The 18924-nt window shown below is 45.2% G+C and overlaps 1 protein-coding gene across 1 annotated transcript in view; it reads right to left on the bottom strand.

Moving 5' to 3' along the window:
• Nucleotides 1-1039: 1039 nt before the first annotated feature.
• LOC124241981 (uncharacterized) overlaps nt 1040-18924 on the bottom strand; it is a 136257-nt gene continuing 118372 nt past the window's right edge. Inside the window, exons 3-4 of the mRNA XM_046666401.1 lie at nt 2370-2459; nt 1040-1362 (exon numbers count right to left, since the gene is read on the bottom strand). Of these exons, the coding sequence (XP_046522357.1) occupies nt 1129-1362; nt 2370-2459 (324 nt within the window). The 3' untranslated portion in view covers nt 1040-1128. The remainder of the gene's footprint in view (nt 1363-2369; nt 2460-18924) is intronic.

The raw sequence follows: 18924 nt of genomic DNA, 5'->3' as shown, positions 1-18924 counted from the left end.
TGGCATCTTGTTTGCATTAAACTGTGAGATGTTTTAGGGTGGGGCTAGTGCCCTACTTCTCTCTGTATCCTCAGCACCTTACAGTGCACCCGCTATGTTCCAGCTAGTCCAGAAATCATTTGCTGAAAGACTGATGGGTGGAGGCACATGGAAAGAAGTGGGTGGCATTAGTGGAAGGAAGAGGGGGGAGTCACATGGATTGGTGGAGTTACATCTATGGTAGTAAAAGGAAAGAAGGGACTTGAGGATTTTCCTAGCACACTGTTGGTTGAGAGCAACATTTCACTTATTGAGATGGGGAAGAGGGGGATAGGTTTGGGGTTTGGTCTCTTTCTTACTGTGCCAAGATACAGTATAAATGAATCAATCCACCTCATTTGAAAGTTTTAGCCAAACTCTGGGGACCCCAACCTGGTGCAGGTGGTGTGCATAATGATTAAATGCAGTCTCCGGAGGTTGCCTGGGAATATATCTCAAGGCATTTCTAGCTGTGTGATCCTTTTTTTTTTTTTTTGAGGAAGGTTAGCCTTGACCTAACATCTGCTGCCAATCCTCCTCTTTTTGCTGAGGAAGAATGGCCCTGAGCTAACATCTGTGCCCGTCTTCCTCTATTTTATACGTGGGATGCCTGCCACAGCATGGCTTGACAAGTGATATGTATGTTCACACCCAGGATCCAAACCAGCGAACTCCGGGCTGCTAAAGCTGAATGTGTGAACTTAACCACTGCGCCACCAGGCCGGCCCTGTGTGATCCTGACTGGTTGCTTCACCTCTCTTTGCCTCACTTTCCTCATCAGTAAAATGGGGATAATGAGACCTAGCTCCCAGTGATGTTGTGGGAACTAGATGAATGCCCAGCCTGTTGTAAACACTCATCAAAGGTGGCTATTATGGCTTCCCTTGCAGCCATGTCTGAATTCCAGGCCAAACAGCTCTTCTAAGGCAGCACCAACCAGGAAAAAGTGTGAACTAATGAATAAAGCAGAGCCAAAGACACTCAGGGGCTTTTATTATCCAGCCCCCACCCACCCACCACAATGATATATAATTTTATTGGAGTAGCTCCACTTAGAAACTGATGCCAGGACCTGGAAAATGGGCACCTTCCCTCCTGGCTTTGGAGAAGCTACAGTTCTTCCTTGACTCGTGGTTTCTTCTCTTGTCTTGGAGGTCCTTTTGGCTTAGCCACCCTTTCCTCCTTCTGAGCTGTTTCCTTCTGTTCAGCTGGCTCTTCCGGCTTGGTCCCATTCTCCAGCTCAGGCAGCTTCTGCTCAGGTAACTCTTTCTGCATAAAAGGTACCTCTTCTTCCTCAGCTAATACCTCCTCTTCTATCACTTCACTTTGTCCAATAGACCATAGCTATTCAAGAAAAGAAGGGAGGGAGGAAAGGAAGAAGGAAGATAAAGAGGCAAGAAATATGTGATAATTGTGATTATAATTGCCAAGGCCACTTTTTCTGGAAGTGCCCAGAGAGAGGCACCTGAGTGATCCTCTTAGATGCAAAGGTTCATTTGGCTTGGGTGGGGACTTTCTCAGCTGTGATTTTGCCCCTCCAAGAACAGGGCCTTTGGGGAACCAGCCTTCCTCCACTCTTAAGTCCACAGATATGGCTGCCCCCATGCCTGGCTCCAGGGCTGGGCATGTGACCCAGGCCTCGATAATTAGGTGCCTGTCCAGGACATTTGCTAGGACTACTAAGAAGTAGGTGCTTTCTTTCTAAGCTGGAAGGATATTAGTTTAGATCTGTGGGGCAATCTTTGACGCTTCATGGGGGAGGTGACTACATTGGAATGAAGCCAACATAGAGGAAAACAGAGATGGGGAGACAGAAAACGAGTTTGAGCTTCTGCATCCACCCATACCTGATGTTCCACCAGTTATATAGGATAAATTCCCATTGTTGCTTAAGTCCAAGAGTAGTGATTCTGACATTGGTAACTGAAGGGTCCTAACTAATACAGATGGCACCTTCCAGCAGATGGCCTCACTGAGGCATGAACAGGATTAAGAGAGAATGGGGATTGTCATCCCATCCATCAAGAGAATAATGCTACAGGGCAGTATGCCATCAAGACATCTGGTTACCAACTCAGGAACAGTGGACCCAGGGAAGCAGCCTTGGGAGCTGTGTGAGACCTCAGAGCCTTTGCCCCTCCGAGTGTTTCTAAAGTCTGCTGTTTCTGCTTCCTTGTAGTAAGTGCCTTTGAAATAAAATCATCCAAACTGGATGGTTGCTCAGCCATCTTCAGGTATCTCCAGAGTGCACAAGAATAATGGAATTCTTGGCATACTCTTTCCTAGTCCATTGAGGTCTTGATGATTCTGTTTGGGAAAGAATAACCCAGGGTGCTGCTTTTTCACCTTACCTCATCTTCATCTTCAAGCCTGGTCTTGATTTGACTTTCCAGAAAGTCTGAAAAGCCCTTCATGGTGTGTTCTCCCTTATACGGTACAGCCTAGGAAGGAAACAGAACAGGGTCAAAATGGTAGCCTCTTCCTGCAAGGATTGCTCCATAGGTAAATCCAGAGTCCCATTCCATTCCTAACCACCTGAGTATAGTGGGCAGGTTGCTTAACCTCTCTGAGCCTCCATTACCATGGCTCCAAGAGAAGGATAATAAAAATTCCTCCATCCACAATGATTGGGTCAGGGACTAGCAACTGACCTAAGCTGGACCCCATCTGAGTCTTGAGACTTTTGTGGAAGCTAAAGGAAAACACTCTTTAACACGAACATGAGAGGGTCATTGGAGCTGAGAAGGAATCTGATTTAATAGAAGGCAGAGCTGCAGATAGGGAGAAACTGAGTCTGCGCTAATGACACAACATTTCCAGTTATGTGAGCCCTAAGAGCCCCTCACTTGTTGAGAGTCGGTGGGGAAGAGCCTGAAGAAGGGGTACCAGTCCAGGTTCATCAGCTGAATATCATTTGCCGTGATGTCGATCTTGACGATGGTGACTGTGGAGTGGTTTTGATATTTTCTGCCCAACTCCTCCAACACTGGGAATAGCGCCCTGCACTTTTCAGACCAGGTTGCATCTGGAAGAGAGGGGCCATTGCGCAGGCTCACACTAATGAGGACTCTGAAAGCTGACACTCCCCATAAACACCATCACTGTGTTCTACTAATGGTTCTGCTGCTTTGCAAATGGCACTCCTTGTGTCTTTTAATTATATATTAGGTTATTTTACATTTCAAACATAGTACCTGAAACTATTAAATAAATCAGAAAAATATTAACCTATTCTCCTTTCACCAAGATACTAACTCTTTTAGCATGTTGGGACATTTTCTTCTATTCCTTATTTTTCCTTTAACATAGCTTTTCACTCCAGATGAAGAAGAAAACCAAGAAAAATATTTATGCTGGGTGCTTCCTCATGTTCTGCCAGAAAGCATGTGTGTCTCTGTGTGCGACAACATAAGTTTTCCAATGGAGGTTAAACTTGTAGCCCAAGGTCACCCAGTGAGTTAAGCAGAGGAAGGGAGATCTGAAGACAGGTTGCTTTGACTTTTGACCATTATACCATACTGCCTTTCAGTCTGGTGGAGAGAATCCGGCCGTGAAGTGACGAGGAGGTTGTGACAAGTGCCACTACCCCTGGAAAGGAGACACTGGACTTCCTTGTGGGATAGTTCCCTGAGCTTTGATTTTGGCCCAGGCACCCAGCCCTCCGGAGAGAAATCAGGGACCAGCTCCAACACGGAAGGGAAATTGAAACTTGCCTGCTGGTCGTTCCGTTAGTTTCTGGCTGTGCAGGAGGAGTGGCCTCAGAGGCCCTGGACACTCCAAATTTGGATGATCACCCCTCCTTTTACAAACCAAGTGCCTCCAGGGCCACCTGCTCTCCCAGCAGCGGCTCCGCAGCTCCCCTGGAGCCGAATGGGCGCTGAGTTGGAGCAGGAGGAAACATAATGGCCGCAGTCCCATTGACAATGTGACATCCTGCTTCCAAGAAAATGAGGCTGCTTTTGCCTTTCCCCAGAACCAAGTGGGCACTCGCATAACTCCAGGTGTCAGGTAAGTACAGAAAGGGCCACTGCAGCCTCTCATTTAAAGGCAGCAGATCATGGTTATTTAGCCACGCAGACCTTAAACACTGCACCCTGTGGATGAGAGTCCATTTCAGTGAGATTTAAAAGGCCTGCGTGATGCAATCCAGCCCTCCTTTCACCCCCCAGGAAGTGATGGGATCAGAGCTCGAATTGAACTTTTTGCCCTGCAGCTTACTTACAGTGTGGCCTGGGCTAAGGCAGTTAACCTCTGTAAGGCTGGGTTCCCTGTTCTGTATCGTGGGGCAATTCGCTGGCCCTTCCTAAGAGGCTTGTTTTGAGGAGGCAATGAGAGCAGGTGTGTAAACCGCAAGCTCATGTCTGGCTCATGGTACGGGCTCAATAAATGGTAACTGCGTGTTAAATAAAAGAGATGTCTGAAGCAGCTTCATTGTCACCCTTCTCTGCGTCTCAGGCTGGGAGACAGGGTCCCTGGCTTTGGCTCTCACATGCAAATCAGAAACTGGGGAAGGGGCCAGAGTCCTTAGGTGAGCACTGGAAATAATTATAACAATAGGAATAATAATAGCAATGATAGCTGTCATTTATCAAGTGCTTACAACATGCCAGACACTGTGCCAAGTCCTTTACATGCATGATTCGGGTCCCCAGTTTGGCCACACCAGCTCAGGTAGGTTAAATACAGCACATTTGATAAGTCACATAAAGCCAGAAGCGGGGGGATTCAGTCCAGCTGTTACCAGCATACGCACTGCAGTCAGGCTGCTTAGGTTTCAATGCCAGTTCAAGCACTTACTAGCTGCGTGACTTTGGAAAAGTTTCTTCTCCTCCCTGGGACTCTGTTTAGTCGTCTGTAAAGTGGGAGCAACAATAGTAGCTACTTTCAAAAGTATGTTGTGAGGATTAAATGAGATAACCTAGAGAATGGCTCAGCACAAGGCCTGGCGTACCATGGCATTCAGTCAGTGTTAGCCATCAGCTTTATTATTGTTATAAATAGTCACAGGCCTGGATTAAGTGGAAGGTATTTTACCCATTCCCAGAATTCGATTTTTGAGGAGGGTTGCGCTGTAGCTGATTAGCATCTTGGTCCAAACTCTTTGGGTATCTGAAGACCATTTGTGGCATGGTGCTTTGATAGATTTTGGAGATTTTGGTGCCCAAGAATTCAGGAACCACACTTGTAATGTCAGGGCTGTTGCCTCCCGTGGCCTCTGTGGAAGTACTTACAGAACATCACAAATACGTCCCTCTCCTTGTCAAAGACGACGACATTGAAATTCTTCCCAAGAAGCTGCTTAACCAGCCTCTGGTCCCAATATTTTGGAATCTCTTCACTGGATTGATGGTTCTAGGAAGCAAATTTGAGAGGTCTGAGAGTCTCTGGAAAGGGGTTGGCAGTTGGGGCTCCCAGCCCTGACTGGAAACAATGGAAAGTTTTCTCTTGTTGTTACAAGAGACTTGGAAAGAGCTTGAAATGCTGAGATGGATCATGACTTGATGTCAAGCCTGGATTGTCCGGGGCCAGTTGGGATCAGACGACTGAGGAGGAGGCAGGGCTCCAACCTGGGACAGGTTCTAGCATTTCAAAGACACGATTCTTGGAATTCTTAGATGAGAGTGGGGTTCATGTCTTTAATGTCTTACTTAGTTTGTTCTGCCCACAAAAAATTAGCTGTCCCCAATTACTCTGATCATCAAAACCAAGATAATTTACATGACCTTTAAGATCTGTATCACACTTTGGTTCCTGCCAACCTCTCTAAACTCGTCACCATCCCTTGCGTTCTTTAGCTATACTGGTCTTCCGTAACCCAAAGGGGTGCAGAAGGCTTGTGCTGTTCCTCTGCCTGGAGGGCCTCCCCACCTTGTTCCTGCATTCCCTTCTCCATCTGGTTAACTCAGATTTACCGTTTAGAATGACCTCAAGGTAGGACTTCCCTGACTCTCATCCAGACGAGGTCAGATCCTGCTCCCATACATTCTCACAACACTTGGTACTTGTCCTTGTATCTCTTATTCAAGTGTATCATTTATATTTATTTTTCTGGTTATTTGATTAATGTGTCTTTACCACACTAGAAAGAATGTCACATGAGACTTTTCTTCCCTTATCATTGAGTATCCACTGCCTGGTACACACCAGGACCTTGATAAATATTTTGTGAATGAATGAATGAAAGAATGAACCAAGCTCTTGTTTCTCTTTGAATGAAGTGGTATAAATTTCAGAACCTATATTTTTCTTTGCAACCATTGCTTCCTGACTATCTCTTGAATCCACACCCCTCTCTCTGTCTGCACTGCTACTACCCTAGTCCGGGAAGCCTTCCTCTCTCATCTAGATCACTGGAATAGCCTCCTAGTGTTCTCTCTGCATCGCCTCCTAATCCTCTACATGCCTTTATTCTCCTACAGGCAGAGGTCTGCCTTCACCGTGCAAATGTAGTTTCCCATTGTTCTTAGGATACCAAATCCTTAATACACAAAGAAGTCGTTGCTGTCAGGTCTGCTTAGATCACCAGCCTTATCTCCTACATTGCCTTCCCTCATTCCCACCCCAGCCTCTGGAAAGGACTTGAAGATTCTTTCAAAGGGAGCATAAAGGGGAATGGGGGCTGGGCATGGGAGATGGGAACTGGTGAACATGATGGAGAATTAGGATTGGGCCAGATCAGGCAGATCTCATCACTCATGTGAAGGATGCTCATCTTTATTGTAAGAGCACAAGAGCACCTGTTGGTCGTGGAGATGGAGACGGACATGTTCTGAGGTATAACTGGAGGGAAGAGAGAGGATGGGTAGAGCTCCAGGTACATTTGTAGATGGGGGATGGAAAGTGAAGGGTCCTCTGCGTGAAGCCTTCTATTTTATTAGTGATACACGAGTCAAGTACTCAGCTGAGACTGAAAGTAGGAATGGGGTATGAAGAGAAATAGATTCAGAGATTAAGAGAATGAACACACTAAGAGAAACTTACAAAGAGATGTTAGGACATTTCTAAGTGCCCATGGGAGGTTTGGTTTGTGATTCCATGAAGCCAGCCTGCCTCACGGTGATGTTCTTTTTCTCCAGGATAGGCCTGGAAGCAGTAGGGACAAGAGATTTTCACACATTGAAGTGTATAGGGTAAATATTTGGGTTCAAAACTGATTCGGCTTGAAGTAAAGAAGCCTGACTTGTGGCCTATCAAATATACATTGTACATCTGCTTTAACCATTAAAAAATGCACTCTCTTAGGATAAGAATGCACACTTCCCCTCCTACACCCAATTGGTAACATCCTATTGGTAACACCCTATTGGTAATGTCCTATTGGTAACTCCCTGATTAGTCCCTTTCCCAACTGATTTCATGTTGACTTGCTAATTTGCAACTAAATACCTCTTTGCATTTGATGAAAATGTATCTTGGGTGTGTCTTCTGTTCTAAAAAGATATAAAACTATACTGAAAACCATGCTTCTCCAGAACACTTTCTAAGGCCTTCCTGGGTTATAATCCTCACTCTGGCTCAGGTAAAACTCACCTTATTTATCTTATCTATAGATTGGTTATTGGTTATTTGCATCGACAGTACGGAAAGTAAGTAGGTTCAACCAAGGTTGTGACTTTGCCTGGTAAATTCTACAGGATGTAGAGGAGGTAGGAGGAGGAGGGGATACGGGAGCTAAGGGGGTCATGACCAGAGAGATGAGCCATGGAGTCCAAATTCACAAAGGAGGGCACTAAAAAGATTGTGGAATGGGATCAGAAGGTTGGGGGCCATGAAAAGGATAAGGAATTGCAGCCATGTGACAACTAGAGAAGGGATCTAAGAGTATGGGAAGCTTGAAACCAGGCTTTCAGAGGGGCTGCCATCTCTAGAGTGTGGCCATAAGAGTGAGTGGCTGAGATGGCATGGACACACCAATTGTGGGAGAAAAGACCAGGGTTTTGGATATGGACGTCACTGGAAATGATGGCAGAGTATGGAAGAAGGGCAAGTGAGGAGCTGAAGTCCTCAGAGGGTGAGAGGGAAGTGATCAGAGAACAGCAACAGGGAGTGAGATCAGGTAATCTAAGGTCCAAAGGCGTGGGCTCCCCAGGGTCTGGAGTTGTTGAAGGTAGGAGGAGGAAAGATGGTTTGGAAGTGGCGTGGAGGACACCAACCTCACCACTTCGCCTGTGACAATGTGCATCAGAAAAACAATAGCTTTCATTTTGGAAGGCTGCAGGGGAGGCAGTGTCTGTCGGGGAGCAGACAGAAGGTAATGAGTGTCCTCAGAGGTAAGGTGACCATGCATTCTGGTTTGTCTGGAGAGTCCTAATTTATTCCTGGTGTTCCAGAAATACTTTTAAAGAATGTCCCATTACTCTCAAAAGTGGTCCCATTTAGAAAATAAAAAATCTGGTCACCTAACTCTGCAGGGTGGTTGGGGATACAGCAAGTGCTCAATAAATGGCAGGTGATGTTGTGTTATGTAGCCATCATTTTGCAGCCTCTCCTCCCTTTTAGCAAAATAGGCTCCCTTCTAACCCCTCAAAAATATTAGCTGTGGTCACTAGTCTGAACTGGAGAGAATAGACATCTAGGGGACAAGAAACCTGGTTTTGAATTCCACCTCAGTCATTTCCTGTTGGTGTGTCCTTAGGGGAACTATAAAATCTCTCTAATCTCGCTTTTCTCACCTGTGAAAAGGACTGTTTCATATCAAGGACCCCACCATCTCTAGTATTCCTGAATCCAAATATATGGATGATGAAGACAATTCCCTGAGGCTTCCCATTATATGGTTCAGCTTGCCAGGGCATTGGTCTAGGAGTCAGATGGTCTTGGGTTTAATAAAAATAATAACAATAGGGATACTGATATGGAGAAAGTATCTTCGTAGCGGATGTGGGAATCTTTCATAAGGCAAGACTGACTTTCTTGAGGAAGGAGTTCATAAAAACCACAGTGGGGTAGAGCAGGGAATGGCAAACTAAAGCCTCTGGGAAAAATCCATCCCTCCTCCTATTTTTGTAAATAAAGTTTTATTGAAACACAGCCGCACCTATTCATTTACAATTGTCTCTAGCTGCTTTCACACTACCAGGGCAGAGTATACAACAAGGACAGTATAACCTAAAATATTTACTTTTTGGCACGTAGAGGGTAGAAGGAAGCCACAAGGGAGATCCAGGTTTAATGCTAGGAAGAAGGCTTTACTCTGCACATCATGAAGACGGGAGCAGAAGGGTATGGTCCCTGGAAGGAGGGAGGAGGTGGAAAGAACCTGCTGCCCAGGGCGTTCTAGAGGAGAGACTTGTAAAAAGAGACGCAGCTATTGAGTAAGACACTGTGACACTGTGTGATAGGACCCCCTCCACTGGATCCTCCTAAATATTCAGTTACAGCTCAAAATTCATATGCTTGGTGTGATGGGATTTCTAGTCTTTTTTTCAAATACTTATTCAATGCTTATTATGCGCCAGTCACTCTTCTAAGTGCCTTATGCCTTACAAATATCAACTCTTCTTCTTAACAGCCTGTGAAGGAATAACATCATTATCCCCATTTTACAGATAAGGAAACTGAGGTACAGAGAGATTCTTGAGTAAGTAAGTGACGAGATGGATTTTGAATGCAACAGTCTGATTCCAGAGGCTGTGCTATACTGCCTCTCTATCAGTTTGAGGCGGAAAATCGGTGTGAAGGACTCTTTAATGTGCTAAGATCCCCCCTCAGGAATAAAAGGCTTACTCCCCCACTGCCAGACCTCTTTGGGGAGTGCACAGCTAAGGAGAGCTGTCTCTCCTAGCACCACACCCCCTTCCCAGGGCAAGCTGCATCCATGCCTGACCCACCTGGGGCTATAAAGGCCCACCCCTTACCCCATCCACCTGCTCAGGAAACTCTGAAAGGTTGTCCGAGCTTCAGAACTCCCCATGGGGTCAGCTGAGGCCTCATAGTGCAACTACATCCTAGTACAGCTTGACCTTCTGACCAATCCCACTCCCTTCCCTTCCATCTCCTTCCCCAGGTGTTGACGCCAAAGCACTCCCTAACAAACCTCTTGCAGGTTAATCTCCTTCCCAGAGTCTGCTTCTCAGAAAACCCGCCTATGACAATTAGCCTGTGCTGACAACGTGTCAGTGAGCATCCAGGTTACATAGGATCTGGGGGGCTTTAGGCTTAACGTGGTTGCTCTCACCTTCTACCCCAGACTCAAAAAAGGAAAACGTTTTTCTTTCCCTGGGGGAAACTCCTATCTTATACCCAGCTCCAAAAACTGGGTCCCCCTTCCATGTCAACCCCCAAGCCTTAGTTCACTGCTCCAGTATTAAAACAGCTGAAAACAAGTTTAGTGGATTCTATGCTTTTTGCCTTTTCTGGTAGGAGCATTTCCACTTTCCTGTAGGGAGCCACCCCTCCCTCACTCAGTCCATGTTAAGGGTGTAGGGCAGCTCTCTCTCCCATCCTTCCTGCAGTTGCTTGGGGGGGCGGGGGAGGGGGGGTGATCACATGACCCAGAACTGGCCAATCAGAGTATCCCAACCCCTGGTTACAGGGATTGGTTTAAGATGGACACATGACCTGAATTTGTCCAAAGAGAATCGACTTGAAGACTTTTGCTGGTGCCTTTGGGGAAAAAGATGCTCTTTTTCTCCTAGGATCTGCTAAGCCACTAAAACTGTATGTTTGGAGCTTCTGGAGGCCATTACAAAGGGAGAGCATTTCAAGAAATGAAGCCAATACAGAAAGAAGGAGAGTCAAGGGTTGAAAGAGACATCCCTGGCCACATCATTTGAATGCCTGTTACAAGTCATGAGAAAAGCTTCACCTACTCCTGGGACTTACCAATTGTGTGAGCAATAAACTTCAAGCTGGATTTCTGTCCCTTGCAACTGAGAGAATCCTGAATAATATAGCAAGACCTCGGTGCAGAGAGTGGGACTGTAGGCCAGGTATTGGCCAGAACTTGTTCCCATGGAAGCATTCGACTTTCAGTTCAGAGTGAGTTAAAGGCTAAGGCCAATTTTCAGGCATCTGGACAGTTGCTGGATTGTCCTTTTGGGCTTTCTTGGTCATAGCTAGGCAGAAAGTTGGAATTAGAGGCCTTTTCTCAGGCTGAAGATGAGAAATACAAGAGCAGAACCAGCCCCACTTCTTCAAGTTTGGGAAGGATGGGAGCTCAGAGGCCTTAGCTTTCTCGGGTACTTATACGGGGCTGTCACTGACTTCACATGCTGCTGCAGCTCCCTGGTGAGCTGGTCCAGGTCATGGGACAGAAACTGCGGGGCCAGGACTACAAATACCTTCACTGCCTGCGGTGAGGATGAGGGCCAAGAGAGAAGGGATCAGAGGGTGTCATCATCTGGGATAAAGCAAAATCAGTGTTAAGAATTCCACCACAGCCACCAACTGTATATCCCCTCAATTATTCCTCCAGATATCCAGGGCAGGGGAAAAGGAGAAATTGAGGATAATAAAGGTCAGGACTCCAGCTCTCTCTCAAGTGGCTTATTGGATGAGTAGGCAGGACTGTAGGTTGAGACCAGGCTCACCTCATATCCCCAGGACAATAGAGACCGATGGAGAGAAGCTAGATACAAGAGAAGAGAGGAAAATAAAGACTGGGGACCATGAGCCCAAATGATTTGCTTAACCTCTCCGATCTACAGTTTGCACATCTATAAAATGGAGATCCAATCGTCATACTTACTTCACGGGAAATGAAATGAATTCATATATAGCATAGTTTAGTTCTGTGTTTGGCACACAGAGTTGTCTCAATAGAGGATTTCTTTGGAGCCCCATTTGCCTAGTGTTTCCTAGATTTCCTTGAGTGACATGTCCCTTACCTGCCAGAGGTTTGACATTGTCAACTTCCGACAGAAATGTGCTTGGACATTGACCCACACCTCTGCACCTTAGCCTTTCCCTACACATACACCAGGCTCTGTTAGACTCCATCTGGGCCTGTTTCTACAACGCTTGTATTAGAGAGAGTCTTTCGTCTTCCCCGTATTCTCATTGTAAACCCCACGGCTCAGGGGCTCTATATTTTGGCTCAAATTCCTCCTTATTCTTCGGGTCCAGGATTGGATTCTGACAAATGCCAAACAGCAGTGGAATCCAAATAGCCCCATAATAATAGACCTTATCTGGTGCTTCTATGTGCCAGGCCTTATTCCAAGCACTTCACAAATATTAACACATTTAATCCTCACAACAACCCCTCATCTTACAGATGAGAAACTGAGGCTCAGAGAAGCTATATAACTTGCCCAAGGTCACACAGCTGGTAAGTGGCAGGGCCAAGATTTGGATACAGGCTGTCCAGCCCCCAGATTACACTTTTAACCACTAACAATTTAGCCTCGGAATCTCATTTTGACCTCACAAGAACTCAACAAAGTTGTTGTTATCCTCTGAGTTTCATAAAAGCCAAGTGACCTTATCAAAGTGAGGCAAGTGGTAGAGGAAAGACTAGAGCCCAGAGAGTCTGATGTCAAAGCTCAGGTGTCTAACATGTCATGTTGTGTTCACCGTACTGCTTCTCCCCGGTCCTAGAGAATGTCAGAGATCAGTTGACTGACCTTTGTGTCCAGTTCTAGCCATTCTTCTCTTGTCCTTGTCCCAGAGGACTTTCTGAAGCTTCTTATTGCACAGGGGGATTCCCTGGGAGTTTTCCAGGCTCAGGCCTCACTCACCTGGAGCCTCCAGCCTCAAAAGCTTCCCCTCAACCTGTTTTTCCTCTGAAAAATCCAACCTCATTAGAGTCATGGACAGCCCACTCTGCACTGATTTTTCCCGACAGGTGGAGTTTGTCTTGGACCTGCCCAAGACTGTCACAGGGAAAACCCAGCAGATGAAGCTTTGAGACAAGGAATGGAAGAGGTCTGGGCAAACTGGGGCTCAGTGGGACCTGCAGGGGCCTTTCCTTTGCATCCTGCCCTTCTTCCGCTTCCATTTCCCTTTGGGTCTTCTGTCTTCATCTGGGGATATGACATTCTTTATGACAAGAAACTCATGTGATTTTTGTCTTTCCTTGGTTATGAGCTCAAAAGCTCTCCATGTTAGATCTTGAAAAAAGAAAAGGAAGGAATGAGATGGAAGAAAGGAGAGGCGAACAGAGGAAAAAGAAAGAAAAATAAGAGAAAGATTAAAATATTGAGAGCAACTGAGAAAGAAAAGAAGGAGGGAGGGAAGGTGGACTGGAGGGAATGAGGAAAGATAGAAAGACTTGGAGAGAAGGAAAGGAAGAGAAGGAAGAAGGGGGGAAGGGAGGGAGGAAGAGAGGAAGGGAGGGAGGGAAGAAGGAGAAAAAAGAAAAGAAAGAGCTGGATAAAAATAGTAAGAGAAACTGATAAAGAAAATGATGAAAGACAGGAAGGATGGGAGGGAGAGAGGAGGGCGGGGAACATAATTACTCCCATAGATAGACAAAGAGACAGTGACAGAGTCAAGCAGAAAACTGAAAGGCCAGGGTATCCCATCTCACTCCTGGGACAAGACCTCCATACAGAGAAGCTTGTGTATGCAGCTGGGATGGCGATGTCATTCCCATGACAACCCGAACCTTAGGGTGGTCATGAGCAGTGGAGGGGAACCACCATTTATTGAGCATTTGCCACGTGCCAGACACTGTCCTAGCCATTTTATAAATCCTGTCGTGTTTCATCTCGATGTGGCATCTGCAGACCTCGTGTCATAACTGTGAGAACAATATGGGCGCCTCAAAAAGGTGTCCCTTCCCCCAATGGCTCATGTTTGAGGTGGTTTCTCCTCTTTCTGGAATCAAGTAATAAAATCATTTTAAAATCAAGACCCTGAGGGTTGTCTTCGGGGAAAACAAAGATGGGTGGAGTGGCATTGGTGAAGAATGAACCACAGACTCAGTTCCTGGGGCCTCTAGGACCCCAAACCACGAGTCCAGAAGAGGGAGGGAGGTGAGGACTATGAGGGCTTCACCATAACCCAGAGATGGAGTGTGAACATACCTAGCAGATTCAAGTGAGCTGGCGAAGAAAGAAAAGGATCTCTGAGGGTCTATGACTCTTCTTAAAAATGCTGAGTAATAATAACAACAATGGTAATAATAATATCAATCACTTATCAAGCACTTGCCAAGTATCAGGCACTATGCCAATCAAACTCATATATTAATCCCGCTTAAGGTCCATAGTCACCCTTGATTCAGGCACTATTATTTGTCCTCCTTAGCGGAGGAGGAAACTAAGACTTGGAGAGATTAAGTGATATTCCTCAAAGTCACACAGCGTCAGGTTCCCACATACGCCTGTCTGCCTACCATGCCCATGCACGCCTTCAATCTGCTTTCCTGCTCTTCTGGCCCTTGACAAAGCAATTCTCTTACAGCCGTCTTTTAAAACATCCACTAGAATGTGGAGATACTGTGATATACTCCTCCTGGAGTCCACTAAATATGCCAGAGTTTTGTTTGGCCTAGTAGAGAAATGCAATCTGCTAATCAAATAGAAAAACTTTGTTTTTTACTGTCTGGATTTATCAATGGTTAAAGGAGTATCATTTAACTGACAACCTCCAAGAATTTAAAATCTAGCAGATTGCTCATCCTGACACTTTCACTGCTATCTTTATCCTATAGCGAGACTGTTTTTAGTCATATGCCTTTACTCAGTGCCCAGTCCACACTCTCCTTACTTTCTCCAGGCTCAGGAATGATTGGTGTTGGGAACCCATAACTTTAGGGGAAGTCTATGACCTACCCAAAGAAAAGGATCTGGCTCTTCTCTGCTCCATCCCCTTCTCCAAATGGCTTGTAAAAGCAATCACGATATTCAGCCAGTACCTTTCAGACTGGCTGAAAGGTTTGCTTACTGTGACTACAGTTAAATAACCTTCTCTTGTCTTTTTCAGGATGAGGTAAAGATAGACCACCTCGTCCTTCGTGTCCTTGTCTGGTAAAAGCCTTTCTAGTCTATTAAAGTCCCAGGCTGGCTGCAGTTATCCACACATAAAAGGAGGAACTTACCCTGGAGACGGGGAGTCACCTCAGCTGACATTCACTATTATTTCAACATCAGGTTCAAGTTGTGAAATGACAGAGGGGTGGTCGTTATATCACATGATAGGGAGTTTGGACTTCATCTGGAGAGTAACGAACTCAGTCAACAATGCATTTCTAAGCGATTACCTTGGTAGCTGAGTGGCGAATGTATTACAGGAGAAATTGAGAAATACTTAAAAGAATTCCTTCTCCCCGGAACTTGATGACTTAGCAACTAAATTATGTAGATGGGGTTAAGGGAAAGGCGGCACTGAAGGATGATGTCTCAGGTTTTTTTTGATCAGGTAAACTGGGGTAGGTGGTTATAATATTTTCTGAGAGGAACAGATTTGGAGGGAGGAACATTGAATCCAGTTGTGGTCATGTTAATTTATCTATGTTATCTATGGAATGTGGAGGTTAGCATATGTTTAGTAATCAGTTGGATATTTAAGTTTGAACTCAGGGGAGAGGTCAAGATTTTAAAAGTGGTTTATAAAATTATTGACAGTGAGAGAGAGAGAGAGAGAGAGAGAGAGAGATGGACAGTGTACATTTGGAAGGAGAGGAATTGTTGATGAGGATAAGTCCTTAGAGAACAATAATGTTTAAACAGAAGAAAGACAAAGGGAATTCCATGGAGAACGTTGGGAAAGAAGACTGAGAAAAGTCAGGGTATGAACACAGAAAGATGAAAGAGAGCAATTCAAGAGTTGTTTATCATTACCAAGAATAGCAAAGACTCAGAACTGAAAAGAATACGTTGCATTTGGCAGCAAGAACATCAGAAAACTTGTTTCCAAAAAAAACCAAAGATTCAATAGAGTAGTTAAGAGTAGAAAACTGGTGGCTGTGGGTTATCAGTGAAGGATGAGGAATGGAAAGAGACAGAAACAGCTAATGCAGTCTACTCTTCTTAATAAACATTAATTGAAAGGAAGAGGAACAAAAGAAAAGACACAGAATCAAGGAGGCAACTTTTGAGGGAGGGAGGTACTTGACCAAGTGTGGCAAATGTTTTCCTCCTACTCGTGTGGACTGAATTGTGTCACCCAAATTTCATATGTTGAAGCCTTAACTCCTTGTAGTACCTCAGAATGTGACTGTATTTGAACATAGGGCCTTTAAAGAGATAATTAAGTTAGAAAGAGGCCATTAGGGTGGGCTCTAATCCAATATCATGGTGTCCTGATAAGAAGAGGAGATTAGGACAGACAGAAAGACACCATGGGTGTGTGCACAGAGGGTCAATCATATGAAGAGGCAGCAAGAGGATGGCCATATGCAAGCCAAGAGGAAACCAACCCTGCCAGCACCTTGATCTTGGACTTCCAGCCTCCGGATCTGTGAGAAAATAAATTTCTGTTGGTTAAACCCCCTGGTGTGTGGTATTTTGTTATAGCAGCCTTAGCAGGCAAATATACCTGGCCAATGGCCATTCTCCACCACCACCTCCACGCCATCTTGTTCTTTGCTAAAAGAACCCTGATTTTGTTCAGAATCAGAGTGAGCTCAGCTCACTAGCACATGAATTATGATTGGGTTAAGCCAGTGCTTTTCTAGTTCTCTTCAATTAAGTCAATTAGAAAGGTTTAGTTTGCTCCTTCTGTGTCTTCCGCTCATTTGTGGTGGAGTTTATTTGTGATTCAGCAAATATTAACTCTATACTCATGTCTTTCTACCCCTACTCAATGGAGGAATACAGTTCTCTGCTCCACGAGGTTGATCTTGATGGTGTAGCTTGCTTTGGCCAATGGTATGATGCAAGCAGAAGTTTCGAGTGTGCTTACATAGTTTGCCTTGATTTTGGTGCATCTGCCATCCACCATAAGAAGAGCATGCCCTGGAGAGCCACCAGACTCAGAATGAAAGCCTTATGGAGCAGACATAACCCCAACACATAGCCCGAAGCTGAGCCTCCCAGACAACCTGCAGACCTGTGAGAAATAAATGTGTGTTGCTGTAAGCCGTTGAGACTTGAGGATTGCGACACAACATTATCACAGCAATAAATAACTGATAAAATCTCAATTCCCTTTTTTAACAGAAAGAGAACAGACTAGTCTCAAATATTTGACAGGCGACTATACCCTGAAGGGGTTTAATAACAAAAACAAGATGTGCTTTCACTGTATTCACTTTTAGGTTCTTCCATTGTGGAGAGTAAAATTAATTTCTTAATGACAGTAGCATACAGAGTTTCATTTGAACTAACGTAGTTTTTGGTTTTTTATTTAATTTTTGAAGAGAATCAATGTAAAGGAAAATATTGAGTAAATAAGACTTTTTTGCATGGTTATAGCAAAAAGAAAGAAAGAAAGAAAATGAAGGTGAGGCTTGGATGACTGAAGTTTGAGAAACATTCAGGTAAGAATGGAACAAAGTTACAGAGGAGAAGAGTAGGGATGGGACCAAAATGAAAACTCAAAAGGAAGTGCAAGTAGTGTCATCTTACCTAAAAGGAAGTAGCCAAGGATGAATGGGGAGTGTAGCTAACTTGTAGAGCTAAAGGCTGCGAGGTGGAGTTCTGATTCTGTTAGTGGAGTGCCCTGCCCACTCTGAACCTCAGTCTCCTCATCTGAAAATTGGGAGGGATCCAACATCACCACGAGGATGCAGTAGAGATTCACGGAGATTGTGCCTGAGGATGCATCTCACAGGGTCCAGGTAAACTACCAGGCAGGGATTAATGATTGAGAGGTACACGTGTGAGGGGCAGAGGTGGAGTCCAGAGACTGAATGTTGCCTCAGCAAGCAAAGGTACAGTCAGGCTGGGCACAGCAACCCAGCTGCATGAACTCTGATCAGAAGTAACCTCTTATTTAACTTGTTGCTTTTTAAATTTTTTGATGAGGAACATTTGCCCTGAGCTAACATCTCTGCCAGTCATCCTCTAGTTTGCATGTAGGCCACCACCATAGCATGGCTGCCAATGAGTGGTGTAGATCCCTGCCTGGGAACTGAACCCCAGCCACCAAAGTGGAGCACACTGAACTAAATCACTAGGTCATGGGGCCAGCCCCACAATTTTAGTTACCTTTAACTAAACCTTCAGTCCACCAAAAGAGCCAATCTGCCCACAGCAGGAGAGATAGGGTGAGGAGAGAGCAGAGAAAGGGCACTTGTTTGGAAGAGCAGGGTATTTATGGAAACGAAGATCCAGCTTTTTGACAGGGTCATGACTTTTTTCGGTCATTCTTCTTTAACCAGTGCTGGGCACCATTCTATCTCCCCCATCTCTTCAGGGTCTGGGTGCTCTAGAAAGAAGATAGTGCTGGGATAAGAGAAACAGAGGCCCCTGGAGCTGTGACCTGGATAGAGCCCATCCTGCAACTGGTTTGGCAGGTCCTGATATCTCAGCAAGCCACACAGAAGATGAGAGAATGTGATATCTGAAACGTGTCATGCAGAAAGGGTGCTACAGAGGTAACAGCACCACCCTGAAAGAAGCTTTGATGTTTTCTTTGATCTTTTTAATGTTATTATTTAATGTTCAGGTAATACCTGAAAGATGTTCTGAAAGCTGTTAAAGGGTATCCAATGAACGCCCCCCCCCCCCCCACTGCCATCACAGTTCTCCTCCTTAGAAGTAAATGATGCCAAGTTTTTTGGAATCCTTCCAACGATAACTGGGGGAAAATTTGGAGGGAGCCAGGTGGTAGAGAGCTTAGCTGGTTTTCTCCCTCTTTACTCAGATTGTCCCGTGATTTGCACTCCATTGGAGTCCCCTCTGGCCTCCCCCTACAAGAAAGAACTCACTGTGTCTCAGATCCTTTCTTCATCTTCCCAGCAGCGTGGGCGGAAGAGGAAAAGCCTCAGGAACCTCCATCACTGTGGTCTTGACTTGTGCACGTGGGTCAGCATTTCAGTCAACATTACCCTAGAAGCTGGATGCTGTGCTCGTG

This window comes from Equus quagga, chromosome 7 (assembly GCF_021613505.1).
Source record: "Equus quagga isolate Etosha38 chromosome 7, UCLA_HA_Equagga_1.0, whole genome shotgun sequence".
Lineage (NCBI taxonomy): Eukaryota > Metazoa > Chordata > Mammalia > Perissodactyla > Equidae > Equus > Equus quagga.
The sequence above is the reverse complement of the archived record's forward strand: the minus strand, read 5'-3'. Positions and strand labels throughout refer to the sequence as shown.